This window comes from Strongylocentrotus purpuratus, unplaced genomic scaffold (assembly GCF_000002235.5).
Source record: "Strongylocentrotus purpuratus isolate Spur 01 unplaced genomic scaffold, Spur_5.0 spur5_scaffold_6, whole genome shotgun sequence".
In the NCBI taxonomy this organism is placed as follows: domain Eukaryota; kingdom Metazoa; phylum Echinodermata; class Echinoidea; order Camarodonta; family Strongylocentrotidae; genus Strongylocentrotus; species Strongylocentrotus purpuratus.
Window position 1 is genome coordinate 26,723,203 of NW_022145612.1, and position 21,039 is coordinate 26,744,241.

Sequence of the window (21,039 nt, forward strand, 5' to 3'; positions counted from 1 at the left end):
AAATTATGAACCCTTTTTCATTTTCGGAATTATGATTCCTATTTTTTTTTCTCGGAATTATGAACAATTTTTCCTTTCGGAATTATGAGTCCCTAGGCATGGGAAATTTGTGTTTCGGAATTATGAACCTTCGGAAATACGAACCTTCGGAAAAACGAGTGTCCCCCGATTGGTTGTTGTTTGAACCTGTGAAATAAACACAAACGCAGAAAAACTTACAGATCCTACAGAGCATTCTTCGCCGATAAAAACCACAAATCCCATATATGCACATAGAGTGAGACCATGGGTGTCGATCCCGGGGGGGATGGGGGGGATATATCCCCCCCAATATTTCAGGTGGGGGGGATGGCCTGTACAATCATCCCCCCCAATAATTCACCATAAAATTATTTTTTTAAATGAAGAGAAAAATTAATGATGAGAGTCCGATGAGAGTAGTTAATTGTTATTACTCGCAAGATGACCATCAATATACACATTTTGCTATCTCATTTTCATAATACATACATTATATACGAAGTTAATAAGACAACCGTACATGAGACAAGAATAAATTGAATTCTCGCTCATACGGCTTCATCAGGAATTGATGAATTTATTCAATTTGTTCAATCAACAGCATATCATAGAAATGCAGTGCGCCAAATGCAAAGACGCAGCATCAAAAGCAACGAGCTAAATGTTAAGCGCGAAGCACAAAAGTAGCAATCTGCAATGCACATCAGACAATCCTGGACAGTGTAAACATAGATGAACTCTGTGACGATTTCGTGATGAGATCGGAGACAAAGAGAAAGATTTTCGGACATTAGTATGACTTATAAAATAGTTCACTAGTTGTTATGTTGTTTCCGTTCACCCTTTTTAAAATTCACGTCATTGTATCTTTATTTTTATTTTTTTCACTCATTTTATTTCCTGATATTTCCTAAAACATTTTTCATTTTTGGAGAAAGATTATTATGTCACAACTTATTTTCAGTTGGGAAACTGAATTCAGACAAGGATTAATATAGAGAACAGTACAATGAATCGTCTTCTTTCTCTAATAATTTAGCGAACAGGGCAAAGCTGTTAGGGGGGCAACTGAATTCAGACGTGGATTAAGAGTAATAATCAAATGAAACGTCAAAGTACACGATACAACTAATCGTCTTCTTTTACTAATAATTTAATAAAACGTGAAAGCTTCCGCGCTACGCGCGGAATGGGCGAAAGTGAATACAGACAAGGATAAAGAGTAATAATTTATTGAAACATTAAAGCTTCCGCGCTTCGCGCGGTAGGGGGGAAACTGAATTCATGAAGGACACGATACAACAAATCGTCTTCTTTCTCTAATAATGTAATAAAATGTGAAAGCTTCCGCGCTTCGCGCAGGATTGGGTAAAAATGAATTCAGACAAGGATTAAGAGTCGAGAATGGTACATAGAATCGTCTTCTTTCTTTAATAATCTAATGAAACGTCAGAGCTTCCGCGCTACGCGCGGGGGAAGGGGAACTTGATTCAAACAAGGATTAAGAGTCGAGAATGGTACATCGAATCGTCTTCTTTCTTTAATAATCTAATGAAACGTCAGAGCTTCCGCGCTACGCGCGGGGGAAGGGGAGCTTGATTCAAACAAGGAATAAGAGTCGAGAATGGTACATAGAATCGTCTTCTTTCTTTAATAATCTAATGAAACGTCAGAGCTACCGCGCTACGCGCGGAGGAAGGAGAATTTAATTCAAACAAGGATTAAGAGTCGAGAACGGTCCAACGAATCGTCTTCTTTCTCTAATAATTTAGTGAAACGTCAAAGCTTCCTCGCTTTGCGGGGGGGGGGGGGGGGACTCCCCCTCCCTGCACCCAACCCCTTAGGAACCGCGCTTCGTGTGCTAACTACCGCCCCCCCTTAAATTAAATCCTGGCTACGCGCTTGGGAGGGGTGCAACTTGCCACACGCTTCTACCACTTTGGTTGCTTTGATCCATTGCCGAAAATATTTTGGCACCTATCATCCCCCCCAACCACGGATACAAATCGACACCCTTGAGTGAGACTTACAAGAGTTTATAAGATGCACCGTTTAACTTTTATTATTATTATTAATGTACGTTTCGGGCCTACTTACCCGAATTTCCTTTTATTTATATGATCATTACTCAGCGTCAGCCACCATACATTTTCTACCAAAATTGTTTGGCACATCACATATTTTCGTCGAATTCTGTCAGAATTTCATTTTCTATTACCAGAACTCAAGTTTATCTTGAACCACTTCCTCCGTGTTTCTTTGTCAAGTATTATGGTACAAGTATTATATTCCGATATTGCCCAGGGTCACCTCCCTGATGCTGCCTCATGCAAACATGGTTATTATGTGTATTGCATAATGTATTGTTAATGGGAACGATGGATATCTCGCGCATTGCGAAATAATTTTTAAGCTCTAGTGGGAATTCCCACCGATTACAGTACAGTCTTTGTCGCAGACACAGTTTCAGTGTATCGATAAACCGCAGAATTGACCCGATCGATGACCCGTAGGTTGAGGCATATAAACTGGAATAATTTTATGACACAGTTGGTGTTTACATATTTCTCCTCATGCATGATCACACGAAAAGGTTAAAACTACTTAAAAGTATATGCGAAGAAAAAAAGATTATGCGAGTGACGGCTGGTAAAGACTATTTCCCGAAATTACCGTACAGTCATAAATATATAGGCTATAGAATTTTTTTACTCTATTCGATATTGTTAGGGATTCCATATGCTAGATGGCTTAACGATGCCGGAGGGAAACCAAGTCTTTGAAAGAGAGATAGTCGAATATTGCCAACTAAACCTGGTCATTCTTTTCTTCTTCATGAACACTGACAAAGTTTATACATGTAATTGATGGGAGTCTGAATGCGACTGCATGAGTGGAGATAAATAACGTCGTTCGACAACTATAAAAGGTAGGCTTATTTCTAGATCTATATTATTTAATTTTTAAGAAACGTGATATATCAAGTTAACATAAGGCCTAAGGCGCATGCCTTTTGAGGGGCATCTATTTTTTTAGTCATAAATTTCCTGGTCTGATCCACTATTTTACTAACGGATTATCTAAAAATATTGATATTAAATTTTGAGTGGGAAACTCCCAACGTTCGGGCGAATATATGAGCCCCATTTTCGACCAGACGGTTCTCATAAAATTTATAGTAGATCTCTGACTACTGCAATCAATATTACAGAAAATACCAGGTGGAAAAACGTCCTTAATAATCATTATGACCAATTTTTTGTAGTGATTTCTTGTTAGTTTTGAAAAAAGGAGTAAATTAATAAATGAGTAGGCCTAAGTGAGTGAGAGAGAGAGAGAGAGAGAGAGAGAGAGAGAGAGAGAGAGAGTGAGTTTGACAAGCTATTATGCGCACTGAGCTGGGCATATCCACCGGTATATGCTAAACGTGATTTTTTTCTTTCTTCTTCTTATTCCCTTTTCTCTAATATGAAATTTACGGTGATAAAAATCCAATTTGAAATTAAATACATCACTAACATTTGTCCGTATTGGCACTGTTATCAGGTGACTTTTCACATGCCGTTTGGTGATATTGTTCTTCTGAGACCTGTCAACACTGATCTAACTATATACACAGACATAACCATTTCTTTTTCTTTTTCTTTCGTCTTTCCTTTTTTCCCCTTCTTCTTTCGTCTTTCCTTTTTTTTCCTTCTTCCTTTTCCTTCTTTTTCTTCTTCTTACTATCATTAGTGTTATTATATGATTTAAAGCCAGTTGAATATGTCTAGCTAGCTTGTGAACCCTACCTGCATTGACCTATATGTAGGCTTGCAAATTTTGTGGCTGGTACAGTTTGGCAACCGATCAGCCATCCGCTTTCACCCGCTTTCCCTGTGGATTATAAAAAAAAGAAGGAAATATAGCCTGTCTATTGTTTAAAATTATTATTTTTGTTTTTGTTGTTGTCACAATTCGTTGGGGAATTAGAAAACCCTGATCTCCTATGCTCAAAAGCAAGATGGGCATGAGTATAGCCTATACATGACTCAATCGTTAAATCTGCTAAAACCAAATATTAAAAGTTAAAACCATCGACTTGAGTGAAAATGCGTTAATAGTACATCGTACCATGATATAAGACTACTTTTTCCAACAATTCATCTTCAGATATGTAAAGATAAATTTAAGAAATTTAGCTATAACGCTGAATTTTATGACTCGGTAGTTTTACTAGTTTGAAAATTGCGTAGCTTTATACATGATCGTTAAAACTCCTGAGAAAAGAGACTAACTGATCAATGCGAGTTTTCGTGAAAAGGGGAATTCCCACTGTGGCTTCAAACATCTCGCGCACGGCACGCATGCGGCGCCCACAAGTGAATTTCGGCCTTAATCTAGGGTAAAGTCATAACACGGCCTGTGACTGTGGTCTGACATCTGCCTGATTTTGGGGGTTTGGTCGTGATCATTGGCTAAATGGACCCAGAGACAGAGTCTTGCCCCTTGCCTTAATTAGTCTGCATGGAGCTGAGTCGAGTTAGACTTCGTCTTAATGCCACGGCTCTTGCTTGCACTGCAGTAGACATAAATAACCATCTGGCATGGGTCGATCATTCTTTTTAATACAACTGACATTTGTCTGTAGATCTATACGGAGGTCTAGTGGAGCCAGACGTAGTCTTGGTGGAACAACCAACAATATAGAGAGACTGAAGCTTTTGGTCTAGCACTGCAGTTGCATCTTGGACTTGGTTAGTATGCAGTTAAAGATAATTAAGTTGAGTTCTGGTCATGCGGTTGATCGTCTAGCATTTAAGTATTTGTGTGTATTGCCTGGCCCCCTTATATGCGTGTTCCAAGCGACCCCCCCCCCCCCTTTTCAGCAAAAGTCCGGTGTGTAAAGTTAATACGGGTCGACCTTTTTCTTTTGTTACGAAAGGACATTTTGGTAACACGCATGGGGTCCGTCCGTTCTCGGAGTGGGGGGGGGGGGGGGGCGGGTGTATTGCAAGGTTCTGCATGGAATCATCAAAATGATTAGAAAATTTGGCCAAGTCTTGGTAAAGTTCCAAGCACTGTACACACAAGTAGGGAGGCCAATACCAAAATCTAACTTTTTAATTACTCATTTATTTATGTAAATAAAACAAAGTTTAAAAGAAAGTATTTTCTTTAACTAAGACAACTCACCCATCTGCTGACTCCAGAAGTTCCAAAATAGGAGATATCATCATATCATATACTATGTCCCAATTTTGCAGCCAACCTCAAATTCTGTAGAACTTTGCAGGAATTATGAATATGTGATGTATGTCCTATCTCTGACATTTAAAAGTTAGCAGTGTCCTAATATTCAAATTATACAAGGAAACCCATTTACTTGCTAGACTTCACTGTCAGACACTATGTCAGAATTGAGTGACTGACTGGCTTTTTTCTTCTTTGGTAATAACATACATAAAAAGAGCTGTAAAGGATTTGTCTACATCAATAACCCACTTCTTGGAATGGCCAAAATTAAAATGATTGAATCTTTGCGCAGCATAAAACGTACGACCATGCGGTACAATGGTCTGAAAATCAAGACTATTACTTATTGGCTCTAGCTCCTATGTCGATTTGACAACTAATAGTCATTATTTTCCCACTTAAAGACATTTTCAAGCCCCCTTTTTTTTAGGGAAGTTCTAAATTAATATTATCTTTCAAATGCCATTGGAATTTAACCTTTTCATTTTTTGGCCTGCAAATGGGACATAGTACCTTTAAGTTGTTCAAGGTGTTCCTTCTACGCCGTCCGTAAGAGCCTTGGAATAATCAATTTCATGTCGCGAAATTACGGACCTGTCGCAACGACAGGTCAACGCTGACTGACTGGCATCTCACGATGTCTACATATATATTTCACAATTAACTATAACGCCCTCTATGTCTTAGTAAATTACTAGACTAGTTATGCTACATTACCTTAGATTTGGGTTGTATTCCAATAGTATTTCCTCATGAGTAAAGACTTCAGTCTGACACTGCATTATCAACGAGAAGTTACGAGATCCAAATCCAATTAACATCCATCTTGCCGCGATCACAATCCAGAATCAACAATAGGACTGCAACGTACGCAGAGCTAGAGACGTGTACTCGGATAATCAGATGTAATCGGATAATCAGGGGTGATCTTGTTTTATGAATATCGACCATCTTCTTCGCTTATGAATAATGAACCTTATAAATAACGACCCTCATTCCGTATTATGAATAGCGACCCTCATTTTGTATTATGTATAGGGAACCTCTTCTCCTATTATGAATAGCGACCCTCTTCTCCTATTATGAATAGCGACCCTCTTCTCCTATTAGGAATAGCGACCCTTATGAATAGCGATCGATCGACCCCGATTTCGTATTATGGATAGCGACCCTCTTCTCATATTATGAATACTGACCCTCTTCGTTGATTAAGAATAGCGATCCTAATGAATATTGACCCTTATGACCCTTTTCTCAAATTATAAAAAGTGGTCCTTATGAATAGCGGTCCTTATGAATATAGCGACATTGACCCGAAATTTCTGACCTCTTGCACAATCATGTGAAAGAACTTGTAGTTCAACCACCTGCTACATAGTTGTCCAACCTTCTTAGAACAGGGGCGCTACACGTTGCGCCACAATAACATACTTTCATATCTACTCAAGAAAGCCAGACAAGCAAGTGTGTCATCTACATGTACATGTACATCATCTTTCCCCAACCTCGGAATAAAACATGACATTGCCAATCTCCCTGGTTTAATACTCAACTGTTACAACAGTTCATAAAGCATGTACCCAAACAAACCTAAAACCCAACCTTTGTATATTCTGGGGGAAAAAGAAGAAACTTCTCGTTCTTGAATTGAAGGTAATTCTGTTTGAATTAGGAATGGATAGTCTCGTTTCTGATTTTTTTTTTTATGCTTAATTCATCATTCATACTTGTCCAAGAGCTTTTGTATGAATGTAGAGTTCAGATAAAACTTGTTTGTATTCTTTCTTACACATCAATCACATGTATTGTTTCTAAATTCTATATATCCATTTCGCATTTATGTAACGTCTGTTTGGAGCCACAATGGCATTGATCCATATTACTTTGACATGGAGTTCAAACCCTTGTGACCCCAAACAGATGACATGTTAAATGCATTGTTAATATCTTTGCACATTGAGTGATTTCATGTTGGGTGTTTAAGGCTGGTGTTAGTGTTTAATAAACACTAACACCAGCCTAAACACCGAAATGGAAATCAGCTGGTGTTAAGGCTTTGACCTCTGAATATCGTCAACTTCCGGTAGCTAGTGTTATCGATTTTGCAAAATTGTCGTCTGCTGAACAGATCTTTGTGGCTGGTCTTAATATTTTACGTACAAATGTCCTATTCACTAACACTAGCCCCTAGGGATTAACACTATGAACATGACTGACAAAGAAAGCGGACAAAATATACAGTTCCTCAGGTAGACAAAGGAACATCCCTTCACTGCTATTATGTAAAAAGGTGAATATGCATGTGACACATGTTCTACACATTTTTACATAATAGCAGTGAAGGGATGTTCCTTTGTTTAGCTGAGGAACTGTATATTTTGTCCGCTTTCTTTGTCAGTCATATTCATAGTGTAAGCAAATGTTGATTTCCAGTTCAGTGTTAGTGTTGTACCCGCACACAGTCAACACACTAACAATGCCAATTTATTGTCTGACAATCAAATACAAATATGTGAAACAGGTAATTCATATATTCTTTTGTGTAAAATTAGTAATTTTATAAGACGAGAGAAATAGGTGTAAATTTATTCTGTACTTTTCATGATATCTTTAGTTTTTATGTACTATTTTTAAATCAACGTTGTGAAATCAAGTATGTGGTGATGTCACGGCTGGTGTTAAGCTATCGATTTTGATATTGCTATCGGGCTCTTAATTTCATCAGCAAATCTTCCGCTCGATTTAAGAGCTCTTGACTGCTCTAAACACTAACACTAACACCAAAGTTAAAATCACTCAATGTGTGTCACATATTCCATCATGAATAATATGAAGTACTAGCACAGCATTGTTAATAATAAAACATGACCTGGGCTTTTTTTTCTTCACTTTTCTACTTTTCTATACTTTGTTGGGAGTAGTTTCTAACTATAGATCTATGCAATCGTATACTATTACTTTGTTCATGATTTAAAATAAAGTGATATTGAAACAATGAGGCTCAAACTACTTGATAATATGTATCACGATAGGAAGATGATCTGATCAGATTTTTGGTAAAAAGGTCAAAGGTCACAGGTTAATCTATGAAATTACAAGTTTTAGCTTTGCTATTGTGATATCTCAAGTACTACTAGAGAATAGAGATATGGAGTTTAAACTTCGTGATAGTATGTATCATTGTTTGAAGACAATCTGATCAGATTTTTGGTAAGTATTGGTCAATAGTCAAAGGTCGATTTTTGAAATTACAGGTTTTATCCTTGTTAGTTCAAAATCTTTATAGAACCATTCACAGCATTAATTAGCCTCAAACTTGGTGATACATGTAGTATGTATCACCATAGGAATATTTAAGGTCAGTAGTTCAAAGGTCACAGGGGTAAATTTCTTAAATTAAAGATTTTTAGCTTTGCTATCGCAATTTGTAATCGTGGTATTAAATGGAATTACTATTGGAAGAGGAAAATTACATTTTAGGGCTAGTAGATCAAGATCATAGTCGGCGGTTGACAATTGATTATAGACATTTTGTCTCGTTTTGTTTCATCGTGAAATGTCACAAATAAATCCATAATTTCCTATTTAGGGCGAAGGCATACGAGATGCAGTCACATTTGTCTTGTTTGTGTATTGTTGATGTTCATCAGACAGTATCACCGATTCCCCCCCCCCCCAATTTTAGTATGTTGTAGCTGAGCGTATACTCTAGAAAAAATTTGCCATTTATTTTTGAATTTGACGTTGGGATCATAGTCAATTTTTTTTTTATTAAAGGTGAAAGTCCAAATCCCTTATTGGGTAAGAACACACCCGTCTGAAAAAACTCTATGGCCAATTTATTATTTTTAAGATTTACATTTAATGTATTTCTTGTGGGATGATTGTATTCATAGTGTGCCATGAGAGATATATTCCTGATACATTTGTCTCGATCATGCCAATGCAGACCTTATGTTGTTGACCGGTATCAGTTATTGCATTCTAGATTTGATGGAGAAAGCCAATGGGAAAATAATGCATTTGAAAATTCATACTTTATTTAACGCATCGTAATATATGGTTCTTTCTAAAATATTAGTCTTATTTCAAGACTGTTGTTTATCCAGATTTTATGCTCAGATGTTTGTGTACAAACCCTATGGGGAGTTTTTATTACCAAGAAAATTCATGTAACATCCGTAGTGGAACAGGAAATTTCTGTACAAAATCTGTAGAGAAATTCCGTCATCCAAATATGATGGTAAACATGAGTTCAGGGGCTGATCCAGCCGGCGGCAGGGGAGGGGGCCCAATTCGTGAGAAAATATTTAGCGGTGAAACAGCTGGTCGATATTTCGCTTAGTTGGGGGGGGGGGGCTAGTAAGCACTAATTTTTTTGGGGGCCCTGAAAAATCGCACCCCCCTTTGAGCGTCAGGGGGGGGGGGCATCTCCAAAAAAAAGGATAATTTAATGTTTTTTCCCAGGGGGGGGGGGGCAGGCCCCCTGGATCCGCCACTGCTGTAGTTCACCCTCATATTGGGATGACAGAATTTCTCTCCAGAATTTCTCTAATGACGGAATTCCTCTTTCTATTGTCAATCGTTCATAAGATCATTTGCTGCAGATCACCTACTATGTACATGTAATTCATCAGCTAGCTGTGATGAATTCCAGTCTTGTTTATTTTCCAATTTCCAGATTAATTCTGACTCTGTCATCAATCCAAGATGCGTACCAAGCCAAAGAGAAATTATCTAGTCCAAGACGTGCTTGACATTGGAGAGAGGTTCTTCCAATATCTCGGAAGTACAGGTCACCAAGAGGTCACGGAGAAGGAAGCTTTACGTGACCTCTATTATGATGAATTCAAGCCTTCCCTCCAAGGGCAAGGTGTTAAAGGTAATGATCAACTGACAAGTGGTAGACACATGATATTTTTCTTTGTATTGTATGTCTCTGGCTCTCCATCAAAATGGTGTGCTTGGTCCAAAAGGGTACCATATGTCCCCATTTGCAGGCCCAAAAAATGAAAAGGTTAAATTCCAACGGCAATTGAAAGATAATACTAATGTAGAACTTCCCTCAAAACGAAGGGGCTTGAAAATGTCTTTTTGTGGGAAAATAGCGACTGTTAGTTATCAAATCAAATTTAGGGATTGCAGTCATTTTATTAAATAGTCTGAATTTCAGACCCTTGTACCGAATGGTTGACGTTTTGTGTTGCGCAAAGATTCAATCAGTTGGGTAATCTCTTTGGCAGCTCACTCAGGAAGCTATACTAGGATGGTAGGTGAGGCGAGTAACTACCGGTACATGGAGTGTCACGAAGTGCAGGAATGGTGCAGTAATATATGCCAAGTACAGTGCCAGTAAAAACCAAGCTAGTAAGCTTATGATGTGAGATCCTACGGGGGGCTGCATCATTCTGATGGAGGGTAGAGCAGCCTCCTTGAAGTGGGTTCCAGATCCTTGTTGCTCTTGGATAGTATATATAAGAACTGGAAGAAGTCAATAGTGCAACAGGAATTACATACTTCAGGTTGTGGTCGTGTCTTCCGAAGTATGTATTGAATCTGAATGTTGAATCTCACGAAAGAGGATGCTGTCATCTGCAAAGAGACGCATTGTGGACTGGATGTTGTCTTGGATATCGTTGATATACAGCAGGAACAGGCCGATGACGGATCCCTGGACGACACCAGATGTTACATCCCTCCATGTTCTTTTAGATCCATCAACTACGACTGCCTGTTGTCTATCATAGAGGATCGAGTGACATTATCCACTGGAGTGAGTCACCGCTTATTCTGTAGTACTGAAGTCCAAGAAGATTATATCAACTTGGCTGCGCTGCTGTAGGATGGAGGACCAGTCGTGGACAGCTGATGTCAATTGGGTGGTTGTTGACAAATCCTGCCGGAAGCCATGCTGTGCATCAGTGAGGATGTTATTCACTGCAACATGCTATTATAACGTCCTAAAATTCAAATGAAAAAAAAAATGGAAAAATTCAACATAATTTTTCCACAGGAAGGATGTAGACAAATTTTTTTCTTTTCTATTCAACATGAATCAATAAAAAATGTAAAAGGTCTTCATCATTATTGGGATTTTTGTTTTGTTTAAAGGGGGGGGGGGGGTGGGGTGGGGCCAAAATACTTATTCCTTTTTTAAAACCTAGTGTGTTGATTCTGATGTATAGCTGTGACATGCATCCCTATATTTCAAGTTTAGTTTATTTCCACAATCTGATAATATACAAAACAGTCAAAAGACAAACAAGAATACACCATAAATATAACATAAGAGATAATAGTGGGATCGACAATATAGCTTAGGCCTGCAGGCCTGTCTATGGTCAATCCCTTAAGTATAATTAGCCTGTATTACTATGGGATCAGGTGATCTATAACTAGGAACGTGTGGCCATGCAGGGTCAAAATTAGCCATAGCATAAAGATTTTACATTTTAAATAATTACTGTGGAGTCGGTTTTACTGAAGCAATAACCCTACAGTTAACAATTAAATTATTCATACTGTATAACCAAATTTTGTTATTATTGAAGTATGTGAAAAATTGAGTTGTCTCAATTTATGTCTTTTGAGATTGTGACATATTAAAGCTTACCTACTGGTATAAAAGTATTCAACAAAGGCCCTAATTCAACTAGTCCACCTTAAGTGCTGGGAATTAGCGTGTAATTTCCTATCTGTGTACAGGGGGAGTTATATCCGTGCATGTAAACGTGTACACGGCTATGAAATTAACCAAAAACCAAAACAGTATTTCAGCCATGTAAGCAATCCAGCATAGTACATGGCTGCCGAATTTTACGACTTCATAAAAATGCGATCCTTATGATAAATACTGATTTTACAACTTCTCATTCAGTCACAATATTGTCTGCAAAACATTATTTTTCATTTTCATTACCGGTACCTAGCTTCCTCCCATGAGTTGTAACACTGTACCCAATGCTGCAAAGGTTTGCAGTATTATCTTTTATATACTAAAACAAATGGACGATGGAAACCAGTGTGCATTCACGCTTAGGGAAAACATTGCACATGCGTCGGAACAAGGATTTTCTTGAAAAAGTTGTTACTGTAGTGACGGTACTGCACACAAAACCCTCGCGCTTATGCGAAAGTCAGACTGCAATGATTGGCATTGTTTGCATGAAGACAAGAGAAGAGACTCAATGGCATAATTGGATCAAAATTGTACAGTGTATGGAAATAATTATTGATTGAAGTAGCATTAGATTTTAAACTTTATTTTTAGACTGATGACGGATATTTTTGTGAAATTTTTTACTTCAGCAATTATAATGCTGAAAAACAGGTGATTTTTTTTTCTTCTTGCATCCGTTTAGTGAATTTTTTACACGTGTTGTGGTGGTTCGTTCGCATACACGGATAAACGTGTGGTCCCAGTTGGGCAGAAAGTTGGGCAGAACACCACCTTGAGTGATCGTCACCCCACCCAAAAGCTTGTTGAGTTCTTCATCATTACGCACAGCGAGTTGATTCAAGAAAAACCCACCAACCCCCCCCCCCCCCAATATACAAGGGTTATGAATGATTTATAGTTTTTGACCGTATATATGTTTTCAATTTTTCAGCCTTTGGATTTTCCAAGTTGTTGTGGTGCTTGAAACGCAACAAGAGGATACGTGTAAAGAACGGTCATGTGTTCCCTCAGAAGGCCTATGACTCTGTGGCGTTAGACCAGTATAGGACCATTAGGAGGTCCGAGGAGGCTTTTGACGGTCAGGGGTCACCAGCAAGGGCAGCAGGCAATGGAGAAAGGTGGTCCGCTCAGCGCAAACGTTACCCTTGCCTCTGTGAGGTTTGCGGAGTGATTGTCAACTCTGAGGTCTCCTACAGGGAGTACATCAGAGGGAATCGCCATCGGGTCAACATGCTGAAGAAGGACATCAACTCAAAGAGGTTTATTTCAAGCTCATATCTCATATTGTCTCACTGTACCTTTTTCCTTCCAACACTGTTCATTCTGCACACCCTTGAATCATTAAAGCGGCAGAAATAAAAAACCAAAATAGTTTTTAAATCGGCAATCAAAGAGTCAAGATATATGCCGTAAATCTCTCGTTTTTTTTTGTTTTTTTTTGTTGCTGTTTTGTTGCCGAAAACCCACGCGGGGAAGGACTTTCATTTAACATCGAGGTGCCAATGAAGGCGCCGATTTTTTGTCACAAATAATAGTAACAATGTCATTTTTAGAAGAATGTGTAAGATCATTAATGTAAATTAAAAACAGGAGAGTACCTAGGATAGAACCTTGTAGTACGCCATGTGTAATAGAAGAAAAATTTGAGGAATTATTATTATAAACTACATATCGAGATCTATTAGAAAGATTACTTTCAAACCAAGAGTACAGACAAATTTGAGTGTTGTTGTAGTTTCCGAGTGGTGAGACAACACACAGATTACTGAGCTGGGAGACATTAATTAATTGCCAGGCATAGCCCCGGGTGGAGGGGCATGAATCGAAACTTAAAAAAAAAAAAAATTGTACCTGTGTATAAGATGCACCCCCGACTTTCAATTTTTTCGGCGGCAAAAAAGCGTGCATTATACACGGAGATTGACGGTACTAGTGGTATGCATTTTGATAAGTACTTAGATATCTCAACTGCTTATTGCTCCCAGACAGGACCTGCTTTGTGTTATTTTCTCATGTATTAATGTCTTTTAAGTGCTTACTATATAATCTCCATTTCCATGTGAAATCGCCAAGAAGAAATTGATTTTCATTTTAGCTACATGCACTCACTGCGTTCAAGAAATTAAAAGATTCAGATTTAGTAAACCTCTTAGGATAGATATTACCCTATTGCTTTTGAGTACGTGATTTAGATTCTAAATTTTTTTTGTCCATATTTTGATTTGATGCCTTCTGACTTTGAATCGAATGTGCAACTATTGAACATATTGACAAAACAATCTGACATGCATGTATTTATCGGTAATCACATAGATGTATGATTATATGCTTCCAAACTCTGCATATGAACATAATAAAGAAATATACAGAAAGACGGGAAGAAAGAAGTCATTGGTGAGGAAATTCATCCCTTTTTTATTTTGCTACACCATCTCTTTTTAATAGGGATGACCTAGTTGAAACCAAGAATGGAGTATCAATCACGACACAATATGATGATGGCAAGGGAAATGTAACAACTCAGATGCAGAGGGACATTACTAAGGAAGTGAACTTCAAGATCAAGTCAATCAGGTAAGTACAGTCACAAAACATAAGTATTCAGCCAAAATAGGTTCCTTGTGAAGGTTGCAAGCAACCATCTGCATAAATCTTTAAACTACTTCAAATCTTCACCAAATTGTATTTTCATAAAAGATATCTTTGTGACACTGTTACAATTACACAAAAAGATAATAAAGAATGCATGGATCTGATCCTTTGTTGACATTGTTAATTCTTACACAGTGACAGGGAGGTAGCTCTCATATCTATAGCTCTACTTCAACCTCGCCCTGAGTTCAGGGTCAAAGATGAACATAATGTGTTTGACGGGATCAATACATTCAAGATGCCTGCGGGTAAGTTGCTACAGTAAATGCTCGGGACATGACCTTGATGAGTTCGAGGGTCTTAGAATTGGTAGATACTCATGGTAATAGACGAGTCGGCAGTCGGGTTTGTGATGATGGTAGACATGTTTATTCTACTACGACGGATACCGGATATTCGGATATCGCGTATCGTAACATCCCCCTTCCTCTGGAAAGATTGGGAATCAGTGAACATCACTGATCGATGATTAATAACATCTTTGTTAACAATACTTTTGGTAGTATGCAAGTTTTGGTTATTTGCTTCCTAATGAACTTTTTCCAATCAGGTTATATAACATAAAATCTTGATTTGTTTTTAATACGTTGTATTAACGAATGAGTATTTAATGTATAAATAATTATATCGTTCCACTTTCAACTTCACAGTTGATCTGCAAGATGGAACATAGTTTTGATATAACTTGATTCCTTTATAAAATAAATTTCCAAACGAAACATGTTTGGGCTAGCATCTGTTTCTTGGCTTGTAAACATTATGCTTGTCATACCAAAAATACTGTACAATGGTTATACATGCATATGAACAATAAACTTTTTAAGACTACATTAAACTATACGTCTTCTGAGTTCTTTTAATCTTCTCTCTTCTTTGAAGAAATTTAAGAGTTCAGTTTCAATCTTCAAACATGTATCTCGCTGGTGTACGTATGTTGCGTCCATATCTAGTTGTGGTTTACGAGTTTGTCGTTGGTCCTTTAGATTGAATGTTCTGAGTTTCTGGTGTTGGAGTTGGTTGATGGTTGTTGCCATTCTGTTGTGGTGTTTCTGCTGGAGTAGATGAGGTGTAGTCTTCGTCGAACCTAACACGCTTTGGAGTTGGGTTGGTTGACGATGGAATCTCCCTCAGGTGAGATCGGTTTTGTCTCAGGATTCCTCCGTTGGGTGTTGATACTTCATACGACCTAGGCTCGTCGCAGATTTTGGATACTTTGACTGGTATCCAAGTATGATCTTTGTAGGACTCTGACTGGTTGTCCTACCTGGAGGGGTGGAAGATCTGGACCCGCATGTCGATCGTGCGTTTCTTTCATCTTGCTCTGTCGATTCAAGAGATGATCAGTGGTGGTAGATTCTCTTGAAAGATAATGACTTGGCAGTGTTGTTCTGATGGGTCTTCCAAATAACATCTCTGCAGGTGATCTCATGTGACTGTATGGAATCGGGTGATACCAAACACTAGGGCTAAGGTTTCCCTCTCTATGTTCGAGTAGTTGGACTGCGCATTGTAAAGACTTTTGGATGCAAAAGCTACAGGTTTGCCATCTTGGAGCAGGCATGCTCCCAGCCCTTTCATCGACGCATCTACCTCAATTAACGGTTGTCTCTTTCTTTGGGTCAAAGAACTGCATGCATGCTCCCGATGAGACAGCGCTTTTTAGGCTGTTTAAGGCATGTTCGTGATCCTCGTCCCAGACGAATGGAATTTCCTTGTGAAGGAGTTCACGAAGTGGTGCTGACTTCCCTGATAGATTAGGTATGTGAATAATCCTAGGCATCTCTGAACATCTTCCTTGTCCTTGGGTGAAGGCATTGTATTGATAGCTTCAACCTTGCTTGGATCTGGGAAGATTCCAGATCTTGTGTACATGGATCCAAAGTAGCTGATAGCTTCCTTCTTGATAGTACACTTGGAGCTGTTGAACACGAGTCCTTCCTTTTTCGCTGTCTCCATGAGTAAGTGGAGATTCTTGTCGTGTTCCTCCTCTGTTTTCCCGACAATGGCAATGTCGTCCGCGATACATACGCAGCCAGGCACATTCTGGACGATCCTATCCATGTGTTCTGGAAGATGTCTTGGCTTGTGCATAAGCCAAAGGGTAATCGTTGGAAACAATATCTTCCAAATGGTGTTCTGAAGGTGGTCAGGTCTTGACATTCCTCTGCTAGGTGTACTGACCAGTATCCAGCCTTTGCGTCTAGCTTGGAGAAGAATTGAGCTCCTGCGAAGATCGGTTGGATTTCTTCCAAGGTTGGAATTTTTTTGGACACCTTTTCAAGGCATCGTTCAACCTTCTGGGGTCAAGACATCCGTATGGATCCATCTTTCTTCACAACGGTGGTCATCGAGCTACACCAATCTGTGTGGTGTTCTATCTTTCTGATGACTCCTTGCTTCTCCATGTTATCTATATCGGCTTTGATCTTGTCCTTCAGGTGGACACTGCACTTTCTAGGTGCATCTATGGTGGGCTCTGCATCATCTTTCAGATGCAGCTTTGCTTTCCCGCTAAAGCTTCCTATGGCATTAAAATGACCTGGGTATGTTTGTTTAAGGTCACTAACACTTGTGATAGGTATATGTGTAGGTATGTCCTTGTGCATTGTGTGGATTGTGATAATCCTGAGATCTGTGCACCCTAACAACCCTAAGATAGCTGGTCCATTCACGTCTGCTATGTAGAATGTATGTGTATACCATTCTAGACTCTTGTATCTACAAGCTATGTCTAATGTACCAATGCATGGTATTGATATTTCGCCATATGCTACTAACTTTACTGGTGTACGTTTCACTACTTGCCTCCACTTGTCACCATATATTTGTTTGGCTGTGCATACTGTGATAGTATTAGCGCTTGCCCCAGAGTCTATTTTCAGGTAAAGGTAATGCTGACCTGATTTCTGTGGGCATATGATGTCAATGTTTGCATAAGCTACTGTACCCTGTGAGTTGATCACTGTGTGTGGTCCGATCGTGTGTATGGTGTCGAAGTGTACGAAGTTCAATGGATCTGATGTTGATTGGTGATCATGATCTGTGGTAGTATCATGTTCAGTTTCACTTATCGGTTTATACTTTCGACCCTTTGATTTTGATCGTGATTGGTTACCGTGTTTCGGTTTACGGTCATTAGATTTCTGGTCATCTGATTTACGATCTTGTTTACGACTACGATCGTTCTTAGCCTTTCTACAGAACTTAGCCCAATGGCCCTTTGTGTCACAGGCACGACACACATCTTTGTACGCAGGGCACTGACGAGGTTTGTGGATACGTCCACAGTTTCCACACGTCTTTCGTCCCTGGTTCCGCTTGAATGAATCTATGTTTTCTTTCGTCGGATCAAGCGTTTCTAGGCATTTTCTGCTCGCCGCAACTGCCTTATATTTTCGACCCTCTACTAGAATTGCTTTGATTTGATATCCTTTATGCTGGTCCAATAGGAATTTCTGGAATTCTAGACTTGGTGTTGAGGTGATGACTACCTCCATTATCCGCTCGGCAAGTTCGGATTCCTCGATTTGGCAAATGTTTGCTTTGTCTCTACATCGAGTAACGAATGCATCAATGCTCTCATCTTGTCTCTGCCGATATCACATCAGCTCGAGACGATGGACTCGAAAATTAATGTTCACCTTTATTTGTGTTTCAAACAATTTCCACAGCTCTTGTGGTTTTTCTTGGTCGGCCTCTGATAGCCCCGACGCATTGATTTGGCGCAAACCTTCATTGCCTACAGCGATTATGATTTTGATAGCCCTTTTCTTGTTATCAGTTACATCTTGGTCTGCCAACACAAGCTCCATTCTTTGCTTGAATAGTTTGAACTCTTCGGGTAGGTCTGGTACCTCCCAGTTCATCTCTGGATACTTAGTACTCATTGTGTATGTTCACGTGTGCTTATTGGTTACGACAGATTATACGAATGAGTGTAGATCTTTGTGTTGTTAATCTTAGTGTGAACAGGTTCTAACCGGCTGGTGTTGATAAGGTTCGTACACGTATACCTTTGTACGCTCTCGCACCTGTGTGAATGTCATTAGGCGTCTCATGCAATGAAAATGTTGATCACTCTCACTCAATGTCTAACCTTCCTCAAGCGTTGCCGTGACTCAAGCATCACCCCAACCGGACTACAACTCAAGTCTTCATTCAGCACTCCACGAGCAAAACTGATCGTACACAAGGCAGGGCAAGCCCTTGTCAGAGAGTGCATCGCCAACACCCGCCATCAACTCCATACCATGGAGCAAGACATCCAAACATCAGAAGTAAACCTCTCCCAACTACTGGAACCGGCTGATCTTCGGAAATGCCAGGCCTTCAACACCTCTACAGCTGGAAAAACTTTCCAGTCAACCCGACAGAAGCAGATCGTCAAATTAACAAACTTCTAGCTAACAGCCCAAAATCAATCAACCAACCAGCCTACACCAACCAGCACCAAGGACACCGTTATCAACCTCAGCAGCCATCCACTCACGGAAACCAAACACAAAGTCCTATCATTAGGTCTCAACTTCGCCGTGTCACCCAAGAAGATCCCGTTCTCAGAAGTCATTCAACAAGTAGAACCCAAACTGAGATTCCTGAGCCGAACCGCAGCGGACCAAATCCGTTTCCAAGTCACCCAAGCCCTATCTACAGCTAAGCCACCACAACCCAACATTAGCAAACCAGAACGAGCCGCTATCAAAGATCTACGCAGCAACCAGTCAATACACATTCTACAGGCAGACAAGGGCATCGCTACAGTAGTTCTGAACAAAGGGGACTACAACAATAAGATCAGTGCGCTCCTCAAGACTCCGACTTACAAACAACTAAAGAAAGATCCCACACTAGCAACGGAAAGGAAACTCAACCAGCGACTCCTTTCTCTTCACAGAACAGAAGTCATATCCAAGCCACTCTACTTCAAACTTCGCTCATCTTCAGCTACCTGCCCCATCCTGTTTGGCCAGCCGAAGATACATAAACCTACCATTCCACTTCGCCCCATCATTTCAAACCGAAGGATCACCTTGCTATGACACAGCCAAAAACCTGACCACGATTCTCCAAGACCACCATACACGATACAGACACCATGGTCAGTTTCGATGTTGAATCTCTCTTCACCAATGTTCCTGTCACCGAATCCTGCCGAATCGTCAAAGAACGCCTCGAAGCTGACACCGGATGAAATGCATGACCTTATGTACTTCTACCTCAACTCAACTTCCTTCAAATGGCGAGACAATTACTACCACCAACTTCAAGGTGCAGCCATGCTGGGATCGCCTCTTTCACCGGTTATAGCCAACATCTTCATGGAGCACTTCGAAACTACGGCACTCCAGGCTCTCTCACACCGCCCTTCTCTCTGGCTCCGATATGTCGAGGACACATTCGTCATCTGGCCACATAGCAGACGTACGTGACTTAGACCACTTTCTTGCCCACATCAACCAGCATCACCCGAGCATCAAATTCACCATGGAGACCGAGCAAAACAACAGCATCCCCTTCCTAGACTTTCTCGTTACCAAATCACCATCCGGCAAGCCCGCTCATCAAGTCTACAGGAAACCCACACACACCGATAGATATCTTCACTACAGATCCTTCCACCATCCATCCGTACTGCAATCAGTCCCCAACGCCCTCATCCGCCGAGCCCATCAACTCAGCGATGCAGACCATCTAGACCAGGAAATCCAGCATGTCACCACAGACCTAACTAGCATCAACAAATACCCAAGACATAAGATCAAATCCAAGACTCCCGCCAACAAGCCTGCAGCCAACACCACCCCTGAAGAGAACCAACCCGCAGCTACACCACCGAAGCAAACTATTGTTCTTCCCTATATCGGTCAAGCCTCTCACAAGATTCAACGTATCCTTCAAGCAGCAGATATCCAAGTTCGACACAGTTCCTCCAACAAACTCCATTCGATACTATACTCCCACAAAGACAAGCATCCAAACCACAAGAAAGCTGGAGTCTACAAAATACCATGCGAATGTGGAAAAGTCTACATTGTTGAAACGGGGAGAAATCTGGAAACAAGACTCAAGGAGCACAGAACCAGCTTCAGACTCAGCGATTGGGATAAGTCCGCTATCGTCAAACACGCCCAGCAACACGAACACACCATCGAATGGGATAACAGTCATCTCATCTCCATAATGAAGCACTGGCATACACGCCGAATCTGAGAAGCCATCGAAATTCATCGCCACAACACCGTGCCCCAAGACTCGGGACTATACATCAACGACATCTGGAAACCCCTCATCAACAAGTACCCGGTCACTCCTCCTCCACCACCGCCTCCAGCACCACCCTCACCACCCCGACGGACACCCGTACATTAACCACCGCCACCCGCCGAACCCTCAAAGCAGCCGCCAACCTCACAGCTACAATACACAGCAGACAACAACAGACTACAACGCCG

At 40.1% G+C, this 21,039-nt stretch overlaps 1 protein-coding gene across 3 annotated transcripts in view; it reads left to right on the forward strand.

The window, feature by feature from the left end:
- Positions 1-2,749: 2,749 nt before the first annotated feature.
- Positions 2,750-21,039, forward strand: part of LOC100892395 (putative helicase MOV-10) — a 43,806-nt gene continuing 25,516 nt past the window's right edge. The window contains exons 1-5 of one of the 3 annotated variants that reach the window (XM_030972098.1): positions 2,750-2,950; positions 9,938-10,138; positions 12,867-13,194; positions 14,381-14,509; positions 14,723-14,835. In XM_030972098.1, coding sequence (XP_030827958.1) covers positions 9,967-10,138; positions 12,867-13,194; positions 14,381-14,509; positions 14,723-14,835 — 742 coding nt within the window. In that variant the 5' untranslated portion in view covers positions 2,750-2,950; positions 9,938-9,966. Of the gene's footprint in view, positions 2,951-4,352; positions 4,758-9,937; positions 10,139-12,866; positions 13,195-14,380; positions 14,510-14,722; positions 14,836-21,039 lie in introns of those variants that run through there. The other 2 variants (XM_030972099.1, XM_030972097.1) reach the window with 2 other exon arrangements.